The sequence below is a fragment of the Danio rerio genome, chromosome 23 (assembly GCF_052040795.2).
Source record: "Danio rerio strain M-AB ecotype USA chromosome 23, GRCz13ab, whole genome shotgun sequence".
Taxonomy (NCBI): Eukaryota; Metazoa; Chordata; class Actinopteri; order Cypriniformes; family Danionidae; genus Danio; species Danio rerio.
In genome coordinates, this window is record NC_141043.1 from 28128905 (window position 1) to 28143799 (window position 14895).

Here is a 14895-nt window from a genome sequence, read left to right on the forward strand (position 1 = left end):
TGAACGGCAGTGGGAAATGGCTGCGTTTTCTGACTCATGTCATTGGAAATTATATTTCCATTTAGGATTCTCAATATTATTTTATAAGATTTGACTTCGTCCCTTGGGTTTTCCACTCAGAACAGCAGGCTATTTTTCCACACAGAAAGACCCAGCTGCAAACAATCTACAAATTTGATTTCAGTAACTCTGTCATCTTGTCAGATCATTTGGAAAAGAACACATGCGGTTTCGTGGCGGAGAATCAATTTGAACAGACTTTATTGGTTATGCGGTATGTTGTTTCCACAAAGATACGTTTATCTAAGATTTGTTGCCCTCTAGTGCCCAGATTCACGCTTGATACATCAATCCTTTAGTCAGCATGTTGGCTTGTAACAGTTGATGCAGGAAAACAGTATTTTTCAAGTATTATTTAAATATTATTCATTGGTTCAAACTCACACGGAGCGTCGGGCTACAGTCCCGAAAAAGGGGTAATCCTTCAATCGAAGAGTTGATGTTTTCTTGTCAGCGTGTTCACTTGGATTGTGTTTGCTTTAAACTAAAGGGACTGTATTAAGTGTACTGCCAAACTCTCCAGCTCCCGAAAGCCTCAACAATACACACTTAATTCAGTTTTATAACTTTGTGGTAAAGTTCTACAACCCTGTCTGACTCTGCAGAATAATAACAGAATGTGAGAAGAAGAATAGTATTCAATTGAGATAATGAAGACTGTGGGAAGCCTGTAGCCATTGATTGACTTTAGCCATTGACATTCATAGTAAAAAAAAAATGCTAAAATGAAATGAACTCAAACAGGTTTGGAAAAAGTGGAAGATTAGGAAAATAATACTTTTTCCATTTTGGGGTAAACTATTAGCCAGTTAATCTGAAGTGTACATCAGGTCAAGTCAGGTTCCAAAGTAGAAATCCATTCATTTCAGAGACATTGATGAACCTATAAATCAATCAATCAATCAATCAATCAATCTATCTATCTATCTATCTATCTATCTATCTATCTATCTATCTATCTATCTATCTATCTATCTATCTGTGTGTATATTTGTGTGTGTGTGTATATATATATATATATATATATATATATATATACACACACACACACACACACACACACATATACACATACACACACACAGTGCTAATCATAATAAAGAATATTTTCATCCATATCCAAGTGACTATAGGCAATGTATTTTGGTGCATTTAAAAAAACAGATTTATCAAACAGATATATTTATCAACATACTATTTTAGTCACCAAACATTTAGAAATTGAAAGTTAATACAAAGTTAAATTAAGTTTTAATCAAATTAAATTAAGTTTTTAGACCATTATCGTAAGTTTTTTTGCTAGATAAGCTCCATTTTTTTCTTCAGTGCTGACTAATCTAACGTATATGCACAAATATAATATTGTAGAGTTTGCTATTAAAATATGAATTTTTAAGAAGGTTTGTGAGGGGGTGTACTAATATATGCTGAGCATTGTATATCCATTTCTTATGGCAGAATCTTGAAATGTATAGTTTTTCTGTAGACACAACCACCAGCTTTAAAATTATACCTTTGTCATTCAACATGCTTCAGCAGATTGTAGTTTTTGCCACATTAAGGCTGTCAAATTGTCGGTATTGGTCTGATTATGTATATTATTTTCAAATCTAAACATGTAATGTTGTGATTCACCTCATGGACAGTTGGTTTGGTTAATAATTTTCTCTTAAAATCTAAAATGGGGAAAAATAGGTGATATGACAGTAACAACATTGTGGATATAATAGTCACCTACGTTTTATTCATACTATATAGAACAAACTTTTAAATCAAGTCAACAGTACTGCATTAATCTGAGTTTGGCATGTGAAAAACAAAAACAAAAAGTACAAAAATGCATGTTGAGGGATTACCAATGTTTGACATGACAACAAACAAGGCATTTTAAAGAGGGTAACCATTTTATTCATGTGTCTGGATTACAATTTAGACATTCAGGATTTGCCAATAAGTCTATTTGATGAACCTTTACAGCTTTTGTAAAGCAGCTTTGTAATAATTATGGATGCATGTTCACCATAAACAGTCTGATTAACGGTTATTTTTTAGAATAACTTGTGTGCAACAGAAGAAACTTAATTAAATATAATATTTTTTTTATAACTATAGTTTTTCTATCTAAATAATACACTTTCAAAACTCAATTTAAACATAATATACATTCAATATAGATTTAATTTTGCCAAACTCTTATATTTCAACAATTATCTTACCAGAGTAGAAATTATATTCTAAATATTTGACAGTTTAGGTCTTTAGAGTCAAAAGGTTGAGAAACACTGCTTTACAGTATACTTATATTAGTCAAAGCAACTGTATAACTACATTACCTTTCATGTTGGATGGGAAATGTGCTTACTTAACTCAAAAACATGACCATGCGTCAGGTGAGAACTTGCATATAAAAAGAAGAGATTCACACGCAGTAGACAAAAAAGTATGACATGAAGTTTCTTTTAACACCAATCTGTATGCTGCTGAGGACACAAATATAATTAGTAAAATAAACAGTTGCTTTGTTTGTGAAGTTCATTAAAGGAAACAAAAATGATGAACCCAAAATAGTAGAACTTTATAAGAATTGAGAAATGTGGAATGAAGTTGTGCAAGCAGAAACAGAATCCCGATGGAGGACCCTCATCATAAATACAGCATTAGCAAAGCTTTAAAATAACAGAACCATTAAGACACAAAATGATAACTCGAATAGCACAGCAGTTCCCATGAAAAGACCAAGAAACACCACAAACACACAATGCTGACGTTGCATTTCAAATGAATCTATAATCGTAAAATAAAGTACATGTGAGATCATCTCCATGTCAAGACTGCTAGATTCAGAAACAATTCTCTCATTTCACATGAAAGCAACGTTATTAAGTCATAAACTGAAGTGCGGGTGTCCTTAAGAAGTTGATGCATCTGAAAGTAAAAATATATATTTATAATATAGCATTGACAAAACAGTTATGTGGATATAATAATCTGCAAGCATTTTTCTAAGAAAGCGGAAAAAAATATTAACAGCTCCACCAAAGAGGAAACTACAGTTTCCTTTTCAGTAAAATGTGTTACTCTTGCAAGTGAATAGCAAAATCCATAATGTTCAAGAAGTAATGTGCACAGTACCAAACAGTAGTGGAGTGATTGGGTTTAGATCTCCTTGGTGAGCGGACCACCGCTCTGAATGATCCTCATAATGGACTGAACCACTTCTGATGTAGTGCCCTGCCCTCCAATGTCAACTGTGTGCAACTGCAATAGGACACATCACATTAGCCAAAGAAAGAAATACTCACACATTTAAAGAAAACACTACAGATATGTGGAACTAAGTTGACAAATGTTGATATTTGAGCGACGCATTTACAGAAAAAACACATTTAATAAACAGTAATTCATAAATTTATTTTAATCTTGTTGTGAAAAGTGCTGCATAAATGTGAGTTTTCAGAAAACAAAATTTTATGTTTGTGTTTCATTTGTTCAATAAAATAAAACAATAACAATAAAACTGCAGCAGATTGTCTTGACCATGTCTACATGCACTAAGTTGCTGCCATGTGATTGGCTAACTGGAAATTTGCGTTAACGAGCAGTTGACGGGTGTACCTAATAAAGTGGCCAGTGAGTGTATCTTAGTTTTAACTATATTAACAGCACACTGCCTCAACAAAATGAAAACACTCGAGGAGCAAATCATCATATAAGAACGATTTGAACTGAAGCATCGCGATACTAAAGACTAGAGTTAAAGAGCTGAAGATTTAGATTTTAATTCACAGTAATAAATTACATTTTAAAATATAATAAAACAGAAAACCAAGTATGTTGAACTGTAAAAATATTTCATTGTATTTTTGGATTTTTAAAAAATGTAGAATAATAATAACTAAACTTTTAAACAATAGTGTAAATGTACCATGATGTATTTTTACATTTAATTAACAAATGAAAAAAATATATTTATTAAAAAAAAAAAGAAGTAGCTAGACGGGCAGGTAATTAGACCTTAGAGTATCCTTGTCAATCAAGTTAACTGTGATCTAAAACCTGCCATACAAGAAGCACTAGACCAACCCTAGTGTGTAAAACAGCTTGTGTGAACATAAGAGAAAGTATGTGACTGACCCTGGTCTCATTCATGGTAGTGAGAATTGCACTTCGGATCATGTTGGCATAGTCATGAAGCCTGAAAAAGAAAAGATGACACAAAACTGCTAGAAAATGCTCTCAGTGCTCATTAAGCTTATTTAATAAAACAGAAATTCTGTCTGTAAAAAAGGGCTCTTCAGATAAAAGCTGACAAAAAACTAGTAAGGAAAAAATAAGTGAATGTCATCATAAGAGCTGACATTTATATAATGAAAAAAAAACATTCAGCGCTTACTTGAGATGATCTAACATGAGGCAGCTGGCAAGCAGCATGGCAGTGGGGTTGGCAATGTTCCTGTTGGCAATGCTCTTTCCTGTATTCCTGGTGGCCTGTTAGAGCCAATTTAATGCCAGTCAGTCATTTAAATATACAGCGTAAACACATAATGCCTTTAAAACAAGCCTATAGTTAATAATTCTGATGCAAATCTTGACACACTTTACAACAAGGCTTTAGTTAATGTATTTACTGACATGAACTAATAATGAACAAAACTTGTAAAGCATTTATTAATAATAGTTCAATATTTACTAATGCATTATTAACTTCCAAATTCATGCTTGTTAACATTAGTTAAAGCATTGTGAGAACTAACAATGAACAACTGCATTTAACACGAACAAAGATTAACAAGTACTGTAATCCATTTATTATTCATTGTCATCTGAGTAGTAGTGTCCAGCCAGCTAGTCCAATGACGGTGTCTACTGGTGGATGAAGGTTTACTGCATGTTCGGTCTTTCCAGTGCACAATGTTGATTTACTTTAAACTTAACTCATATCTCCAATTTTAGTATGAGGTGGTTTAGAATATTAATATATTTATCCTCGTTTTATCTGACTCCAATTATAAAACATTGATAAGATTATTTAGTTTCTTTCAATTTTACTTTAGATTATGATTGAATATTCTCTTAAATTCATTATTGTATGTTATTCTCGGTTATTCGGATTCCTATAACATCCAGAGTCTTTTACTGGCCGAGTATACAATCTCAAGCACAAGCAGGTCAGTCTTGGTCACTAAACAGTGGCGATTGGCCGCTATCCTAAAAAGGCAGAACCCTACTTACTCAGATTAGGATATTTTTATGCGGTCCCCGTAGAGCTGCTATCTACTAAATCAAACAGCTATTTAATCATATAATGATCATTACTATAGAATTAAACAGACCAGTCCCACTTAAACTAAGTTTATCCCCTTAGATAACCTTTTACACTCTAAGAGCATTGTATAGCGTGTTTTAGTCCGTTACTAACCTGTACAGGGGCTTGTGGTGCTATGGATGTAACGTAATCTACTAGAGATAATAACACAAACCCTGTTTGAATAATTTAAAATATAACAATTTATTAGTCAGGTAAATGAGTATTATGCCAATTCATTCCATCAATTCATAAACGATCAATACAAGACATCAAATTCTCAAAGATAAATCCAAGATTAAAAGATCCATACCTGACTTCAAAATATACATAGCATGGAACATTAGAGCTCCATGTTATGGGCTGATCTGGGTAGCAGAATCGCGCAGAACATTTTAGAAACTTTCACTTAAGTAGAAAATCTAAGAATCCCCTCAAGGAAAGGGGTGTGTGAATAACAAAAGGCATTTCCATTTAGTGAAAGATTTTCTGCCTATAGAAAAAGGTACACCCTTCACAGTGGTTCAAAAAATACCTTAAGTTATAAATTTATTGTTTTGATTATGTCTATTTCTGAGGGAATGAGACCATTGTACCAGTCGCACTGAGACATTTCAAATGATATCAAACATGATAGATAAAGTCACTTGGGTGCTTTAGAACATTCAGACTTTGAAATGACCATTCTGTGTGAGTTGAGAAATGTTTTAAATGTAAAGAGGAATGGAGGGGAAATGGTTTTTCCCGCATTCCCACCTGCTGGGTTGTGGAGTCAATTGTCTCTGTTTTCGACTCATGTTTGAATTATCAAAGACATCAAAATATTGTGTTATCTCACGTATTACAGAGTAAATACATTGATAATAATACTAATATTAAAAATAAAACAACCATATATGAGAAGTGCTACCAACTATCCAATAAACAATAGTTGCCCTAATCTTACAATTCTTATATGTTTTCACGGGTTAATTCTACTATTTTGTTTCAAGCAATACGTCACATATGAAATTACATATTGAAATAAATCTGTAAAATATCTGAAAAGTGCTAGCAGCTCAATAATCGTTTTTTGCATTGTTGTTGTTATTATTATTTACATGACCTTTCCAGACAATGGACCCTTTTCATAAGCCTGTTATGAAGCATTTAATGATCATCAGCCTCTTAAATCCTTTAAAGGTTTGTAATATTTAGACTTTTTTTTATTTTTTATGTTTGAACATTTATATGCATTTATGAATGTATTCTAAAGTCTTAGCATCAAATTACAAAAAATGAATTACTGCTTGTGCAAGGGATTTCTAATGCAGCTTCTATGGTACAGGGCACTAAATTTGATGTTATTCATTCCTCTGGCTGCCGTTATCAGTTTCACACCATTTCCCTATTTTTCTGAAACTCTTTTTAACATCATTGTGGAGTTTTTCTTTCATTATTTGAGCAAATAAGATTGATAAAAAAAATTCTTTGTTGTTCTTTCCTATCCACAGCGCTTTTTCAACTATGACGCCTTCCGCTACTAAGAAACCTAGAAATGTGAAAAGGGTCTATAGATCGTTTTAAACTACTAAAATGTCAATTAAAGTCATCAAGTATGAGCAGACACCAAGGACCACTAATGCATTCTGAAAATAGAAATAAATACTATTGGGGACAAAATTTTAGCCCTACTAATTTTCCAAGAATTTATCCAAATAATAAATTAAACAATAATACTAAAAAGTATTCAAAGAAAGCTGAATACTACTATCTTGCACAATGATATTTGGAAATCATTTCAATTCAGGTTTATTTATATAGTGCTTTTACAATTTAGATTGTGTCAAAGCAGCCTATCCATAATATAAATCCAAAATATACAGAAAATATCTGTAAATAACAAACTACAGTATAGTACTAACATTTTTTTTTACAACCTAGCATCTCTCTAACTACTTAAAGGTGATTCCATTTTTGTATATATCAAAGTATTTTCTCTTAACCCAGTTTATTGCCTGTTGACTTCTATCAGTATGCCATTTAGGGTTTTATATTCCAGAGAAGTCTACACATTGTAAATAAGAAACCTTATTAGGCAGGACAGAGACTTTGCTGGCTGCTAGTTTTATTTAAAAGGATAGTTCAGAAAATTTACTCTCCCTTAAATGATTCCAAACCTTTACGAGTTTATTTTTTCTGTTAAATGGCTGCCGGTTTCCAAAATATGTTCTTCTGTGTTCAACAGAAGAAAGTCAAACAGGTTTGAAACAGGTGATTAAAGGACAACAGAACTCTCATTTTCTAGTGAATTATCCTTTTAAACCTGCCAAACCAATGAATGCGTGTTAATTGCCTCTGGGGGTTTTTTTACAAACCGTTTCAAACACAGCGTAGTCTCGGCCATAATTTGCACCAGGAACTAGACCAGGTCCGCCAACCAGTCCCGCACAGACATTGCTTACCACATTGCCATACAGATTGGGCATAACCATTACATCAAACTGGTAAGGCTTGGAAACAAGCTGAAAAAATAAATATAAATCACAATAAAATACACTGCTGCACTTTATTTATTCATGCATGTACATTATTATTATTATTGTTATTATTATTATTATTATTATTAATGCACTTCACCTGCATTGTGGTGTTGTCAACAATCATATTTTCAAACTCAATGTCTGGATATCCAGAAGCCACTTCTTTACAGCACTGCAAGAACAGCCCATCCCCCAGTTTCCTAGTAAGAGGAGAACACATTATGAGACCAGTGACATTCTTGACTGTGACACAATTAATAGTAAAGATGACAAGTAGTAGCACAACTAACATGATGTTAGCCTTGTGGACAGCTGTGACCCTGCGGCGGCCTTTCTCCCGGGCCAGTTTGAAGGCATAGTCAGCGATGCGGAGAGAATTGTTCCGTGTGATGATTTTAAGACACTCTACAACTCCTGATGCACTCTGAAACACACAGGAAGGAGATTAGCATCATTTACAGATCATAATAGAGAATTAAACAAGAATTAAATTTATATGTAAGGACATAAGAAGCGTAAGCTGAGAAAATATTATACACTATTTCTTCTGTGCCTTTAAAGGACTACAGAGACATTCCAAGCACGGGATAGGTCCTCCTGGCATGGCAGAGTTCATTACAGGTCCAATACACATCTCTGACATTTGCTTACAGTAACCATGTGCTTTTTACTATACACAATTCATCTGCTCGTGATCTCCTTTCATATAACTTTGTCATGTTTGCTGTCATTTGACAGTTTATAGCTGCGGCCCAAATCGCAAACTTATGCACTATTCTACGCCATTTTGTAGTACAAATAGTGTAAGTAGTGCATTCACACTGAAACTCTAAAAATAATAAGTGCACTTTAATTACCCGGATGATGCATTCATTCAGCCGGTAAAATGAAGTGTAATGATGGACACTTCACGCACTCAACAACCAAAGGTTTGCTTACGTAGCGGAAGGGGCGGAGCTATCGGGCACACATGTCGGATAACTTTATTTATTTTGGATGGTGAAAGCAAAGTTCTCCTGCGAGAGTGATTATAGCGCCTCCCGATGGTGAATGCGGTTATACTCACGGCAGATATTATCTGATAGTTTGCACATTTAATTTACTAATTTGGGGACTAACATCAAGGAAACGGTTTGAATGTCCGCTTAGTAAAAAAAACATTAGTGTGCCATTTGGTACAACACTAAAACATATACTATCCTGTTGAGTGTGTAAGTGCATAAGTACATATTGCATGAGTGCATAGTGTATAGTGTGCCATTTGGGACGCAGCTTATGACTTCAGTATTGTAGTGATGAAATCAACACAGACATTGATGTATTTTAATATATAATCTACTTACTATTGTTGAGTCATGACCTAAGGAGAGTATGCTAATGTGCTTCTCCCCCACTTTATCTCCTCAACTTTGCTTTCATGTTCAGCTGGTTTTGGGGGTTGGTTTGCACTCATGTTTCACAATGCTTTGCTCAGGGAATAAGAAGCAAAGATCTGCTTCTCCCGCATACCGGTGTGTAGCCTCATATGCTAACAAAGGCAGTTTCACTGTCTTTGTTACACAGCAGTTCATATGTTACAGCTAAGTTTCTTAACAGTCTGTTAGTTTGTTTCATTCTACTGTCTGTATATTTAAATATGTAACTTAAACAACTTTGCCTGCTTTAAGATTCTTTTATTTATGAATGTTGACAACAACTTTAATGGAGTCAGATTAATTACAATGGAGTCAGATAAATAATAGATTTAAACACGCCATCTTTCAACTGCTTTCTGTTTCCGATTATTGGTTCAGAATAGCAGCGCAAGCTTCAAGCCTTACAAAAGTTTGGGAGTGAATCAATCAATCAAATCAATCGATCCATCTATCAATCTATCTATCAATCAATCTATTATAACTCATAAACACTGCACTATATAATATTTGTACATTTAAAAATTGCACATATTTATCGTACTACATGCAATGCAATCTGTGCACAGTCATCTTTTGTTAATACTATTCTAGCATGTGCATTCTAAGAACTAATTCTAAGTAACAATGATGTACTGTAAACCAAATACAAAGTTGTACAGGTATGTTAATATGCATAATTTACTGTTATTACTGTAGTACATACATGTATCCAGGACACTAAAATAATTAAGTTAATTTAGGAATTAGAAGAATTTCATTCATTAATTTTCCTTCGGCTTAGTCCCTTTTATTCATCAAGGGTTGACACACTAAAATGAACCTCCAACTTATCCAGCATGTACTTCTGAGTCAAGTGATCGGCGTGACCCACGGCGCAAGCAACGGGCGTAGCTGTGCTTTATACTTCTGTGCGCTGTTTCTATTGTTCTGCAATAACACACAGAGCTTGCGCTATGCGTCGTGTAGTTAAATTTTTTGAGAGGTGCGCATCACCAAAACGCCGACAGCCACGGCGTAGGGCTATGCGTCAACAGGTAGGCTGCGCTGTAGCATACGCGTGCGCTTGACGCAGAAGTATAAATCAGCCTTTATGCAGCAGATGCCCTCCCAACTGCATCCCAGTACTAGGAGACGCCCATACACTTTCACATTTACTACAGCCAATTTAGTTTATTCAATTTACCTTTAGTGCGTATCTTTGGAATGTGGGGGAAACCGGAGCATTCAGAGGGAACCCATGCGAACACGGGGAGAACATCCTCACAGAAATGCCAACTGACCTTCACCATCGACCTTCTTGCTGTGAGGTGACAGTACTAACCACTGAGCCACCGTGCCTCCTGCTGCAGAGCCATTTGGGTGGAGCTCATCTCCAGTGAGGGGGATCTAGAGCTCCAGCTCCTCCTCCTTTAAGCTGCTTTAATGAATACACATACCCCGCTCATAACCCCAGCGATATCACTTGTAAAAGAAGTGCAGCAAGGAGGAGCTGGAGCTCAGCTCTGCCCATGTGGCTCTGCAGTAAGTACCGCTTGGAGAATTTGACCAACCTTAAAACTTTCACAAAGAATAATTTTTAGTTTCCATGAATAATTGAATAATAAATTATTTTTTTTACGTCTACAATAATAAACACAAACAGTTGAAGTCAGAATTATTACCCCCCTGAATTATTAGTCTCCCCGTTTATTTTTCCCAATTTCTGTTTAACTGGGAGAAGATTTTTTAACATTTCTAAACATAATAATTTTAATAACTCATTTCTAATAACTGATTTATTTTATCTTCACCATGATGACAGTATTTTTCAAGACACTTCTATCCAGCTTAAAGTGACATTTAAAGACTTAACTAGGTTAATTAGGGTAACTAGGCAGGTTAGGGTAATTAGGCAAGTTATTGTATAACGATGGTTTGTTCTGTAGACTATCGAAACAAAAAATAGCTTAAGGGGGGGTAATATTTTTGAGCTTAAAATGGTGTTTAAAAAAATTTAAAACTGCTTTTACTCTAGCCGAAACATAACAAAAAGAACTTTCTCCAGAAGAAAAACAATTATCAAACATACTAAGAAAATTTCCTTGCTCTGGTAAACATCATTTGGGAAATATTTAAAAAAGAAGAAGAAAATTCAAAGGGGGCTAATAATTCTGACTTCAACTGAATATACTTCTTGACACATTGTGAGGAGAAGAAGATGTTAGGAAAATGTGGAGCTGTGTGAGAGGGTGTGCAAAAATCCCTACCTCATGCTCAAGACTGCTGTACTCCCCCTCCGTGTTCTCCCTGATGATGATGATGTCAATGTTTTTGTGGCGTGTCTGGACTCCAGGAAGTGACTGGCAGTGCATCACATTGGCATACAGATCCAGACTCGTGCTGAGAGAGAAAGAGGGAGAGAATGACAGCTGTGCTGAGAATGAACTAAAGTGAATCAGTCTAGACACACATTCACAGGCAGGAGGCCAATTCTAAGGCACTACGACATCAGTTATTAAACTCAAGCTGAGAAGCTCAACAACTTTTGCATACAGACGCATAAACATCTAATGGGGTGTATTATTAATAGATTTTTTGCCTAAATATTCGTCTTCCTGCCTTACCGTAGGAGATTGTTTCTTGATTTGTGATTAGGAGGCATTGTGTGGTTGGTCTCGATGTTACCTAGGGTGAAAAAAAGATTAAATTAATTATTTAGCCTCTCAAAAATCTCAATAAAACGTGCCACAGAGTGCAGTGACTCAATATGTTAAATTGTTTTTTGATATCTACAAAGTATGTGGCTTTGACAGATGGAACAATTCTCCAGAAACTCATTTATTTATTGCTCATTTATTTTTTTTATTATGCTCATTTTAAGGATAGAAATTGTTTGAAAAGCTCAGTTTTGACCCTATTTGGAACGGTCATGAATATTAATGGGGTTTGCCTGACACTTACAATGTTTTATGTAAAATGCACACATAAAAAATAAGCATACATCAATGTAAACAAATTGATTAGATTCCTTGTTAAATATAAATCTAATATATGAAGTTAGAGTCAGGAGTTAATATAAATTTTCACACAAACAGATAAATTTTTTTAAGTTAAAAAATAATTAAAATACACAGTAGGAGCTGAGTAATATAACAAGATGCATAAACACTCATATTTAGCAGTCAAGTTAAACTAACAAATGACAAAGTTTAAACAGACCTTATGTCACTTCATAGGGCCTTTTATCGATTTATAATCTATTATTTCAGAAGTTTGCTGTCTGACAGTCAGCTGTGATGAGATTATCCATGATTGGTTCCATTACCCAAGAGCTCAATAATGCCAGTTTCACTAACAAAATACGATTTTAACATACAGTACAGTACAAGCTTGGACAAACTTAAAAACAAGGGGAAAATTAATTACTGTTGTAATCTCATTTGGAAACATTGTGGCTAATCAAATGCTCCCTAATGCATACATACTAATGATCCCATGTGGATCATCAGAGCGAGTGTTCAGATCCTGTTTTTCATCAGAATTTTACACTGGTGGGATTTACATGAGAAAGAGGAAACGATGGTGTTTGAGGCTGATAGTAATGCATGTCATTTCCATGTACCAAACTGGTATATCCAGATTTTCATTTAATGGCAGCTTTAATAATAAAGGAATTAGCATAACCATGTCAGTTATCAGCTAGATATACAGACCCTTAAGAGCAACTCCATTACGCCGAATGGCCATAATCGCATTGCTGATGTCGTCTTCACTGGTTGATGAAGAATTTACATGAACAACTTCAAAGTCCACAGGAACACAGCTGAACCTATGATTGTAAAGGCAGTTCTTAGCATAGAGACATATTTGTTTATCAGATGCTGTTAAAAAAAGTTGGTAAATAATTTTGGAAAATATAGATTTGACCAACCTGAAAAGCTCCCGCACATGGTTGAGCAGCTCTGGTCCAATCCCATCTCCAGGAATCAGCGTTACTGTATGTCGGCCTCCATATTTAGCCGGAGGAGGCTGCAAACAAACATAATCAGTGCCTGCAATACATATACACTACTGATGGGAATTGAGGGTTTATTGTTTACTTATATGTTGCTTTATACTTACTATGATTCGCCCCTTCATACAAACCAGGATTGGAGGAAGCAAATAATAACAAACACATTAGTTTAGGAAATAAATTAGGGTCCGCAATTGTCTATATCATAAGACATTTTTGTTTTTAGTTCAGATAAGTACAATAAAATATACTGTTCAGACAGACAGACAGATAAAACATAACCTACAGAGTATGTAGGTTTCCCTCTTTGACTGACGACTCCTGCGCCAAAGACCTACAAAAACAAACCAATTTTGAGGTAAAGTTGGTTTTAAATTCACACATTCATACTTTCTCCTTAATAATATAGTTTCAGAAAAGTATTCTATGCAAATTCTAAATAGGAAAATCATAATAGCAACCAACTACTATCAAAGTGTAACTATATTCACAGTCAACAAAATAGTGGTGATGTTGTTTTCAAGTCATACTTTCATGTACTTTCAGACAGAAAATTCTAAGTACCAAAGGAAGCGTGTCACAAGATGAAACTGAACGAATATGTGAAAATAAAACCAACTTCACCTCAACCAAACTGATAAGGACCTGTTAGAGAACCATGACATAATGCCTTCGTTTCAAATGCCAGTAAGCTGCCTACCTAAACAACATCTGTTGACTACAATGGCAAAAATGTAGTCTGGGTTGACAGGAAACTGAATCACTGCCAATCATGTTAGTTCGAACATAGCAATTAAATACCGGACTAAAATTATACAGGTGAAAAGTTAACAAACACAAGTATTAAAGACTGAGAAGAAAGTTGTGCGTGATGCAGACTTGTAAGTTACAAAAACTGCTTGATGGTCAGCAAGCGAACACTGACCTTGTCTTATTAAAATGTCACGCTAATTTGTTGCACAATTTGCCAATTGTATGTTAAACAAGATTTCTGTAATTATGTTATGTAATTATAAACACCGTACCTTTGCTGTATTTCCCAACTGCCTTCCCAAGATTGGTTTTAAAGCTTTAGTAAGAGTGGCCATCATGACAGAAATGCATGTGTGCTTTTTCCGGATTGAACAACGACCGATGAAGAAGGGTTCCGGGCTTCTTTTGTAAAGTCAGCCTATTTAAATAAATAAATCAGTATAAGCACATTAATTACAGATTAGACCATACTTATTTATTTTATCGTAACGTTACATTTAAATACGTCTCTATATTATGAAAAATTTCTAATTCAACAATTTTAAAAAATATGGAAAATGATTAATTTCCACTACATTTTAAGTTTTAGACACAGCGTTTTTATCTGTTTAATGTTCATCGGCCATGAAGCGCGAGTTTGTATCATCAATAATTAAGAGTGCTGGTGAAACAGACAGGTAATTTGAAATAACAACATTATTGTGTTAGAGCTTAAATAAACGTTATAAAGCAAAAACAGCAATATGCACGCGTATTAATACTGGTTAATTTAATTAATAAATTACATTTAAATACGTCTCTGTATTATAAAAAATTTCTAATACAACACGTATACTTTACTTGCGA

General features: G+C 34.4%; 1 protein-coding gene and 1 long non-coding RNA gene across 3 annotated transcripts in view; one reads left to right on the plus strand and one right to left on the minus strand.

Moving 5' to 3' along the window:
• The window catches only part of LOC147831304 (uncharacterized), an 83284-nt gene extending 74745 nt beyond the window's left edge, over nucleotides 1-8539 (plus strand). The window contains exon 4 of the long non-coding RNA XR_015523621.1: nucleotides 8449-8539. This is a non-coding gene — a long non-coding RNA (uncharacterized LOC147831304). The remainder of the gene's footprint in view (nucleotides 1-8448) is intronic.
• idh3g (isocitrate dehydrogenase (NAD(+)) 3 non-catalytic subunit gamma) lies at nucleotides 1776-14448 on the minus strand. Of its 2 annotated transcripts, NM_001243172.1 has the most exon segments (14): nucleotides 1776-2985; nucleotides 3193-3318; nucleotides 4195-4255; nucleotides 4454-4548; nucleotides 7723-7869; nucleotides 7985-8087; nucleotides 8178-8311; nucleotides 11549-11681; nucleotides 11906-11966; nucleotides 12995-13110; nucleotides 13213-13310; nucleotides 13404-13415; nucleotides 13583-13630; nucleotides 14322-14448. In NM_001243172.1, coding segments are annotated over 13 exon segments (1176 nt in total). In that variant the 5' UTR covers nucleotides 14388-14448; the 3' UTR covers nucleotides 1776-2985; nucleotides 3193-3216.
• Nucleotides 14449-14895: the final 447 nt, after the last annotated feature.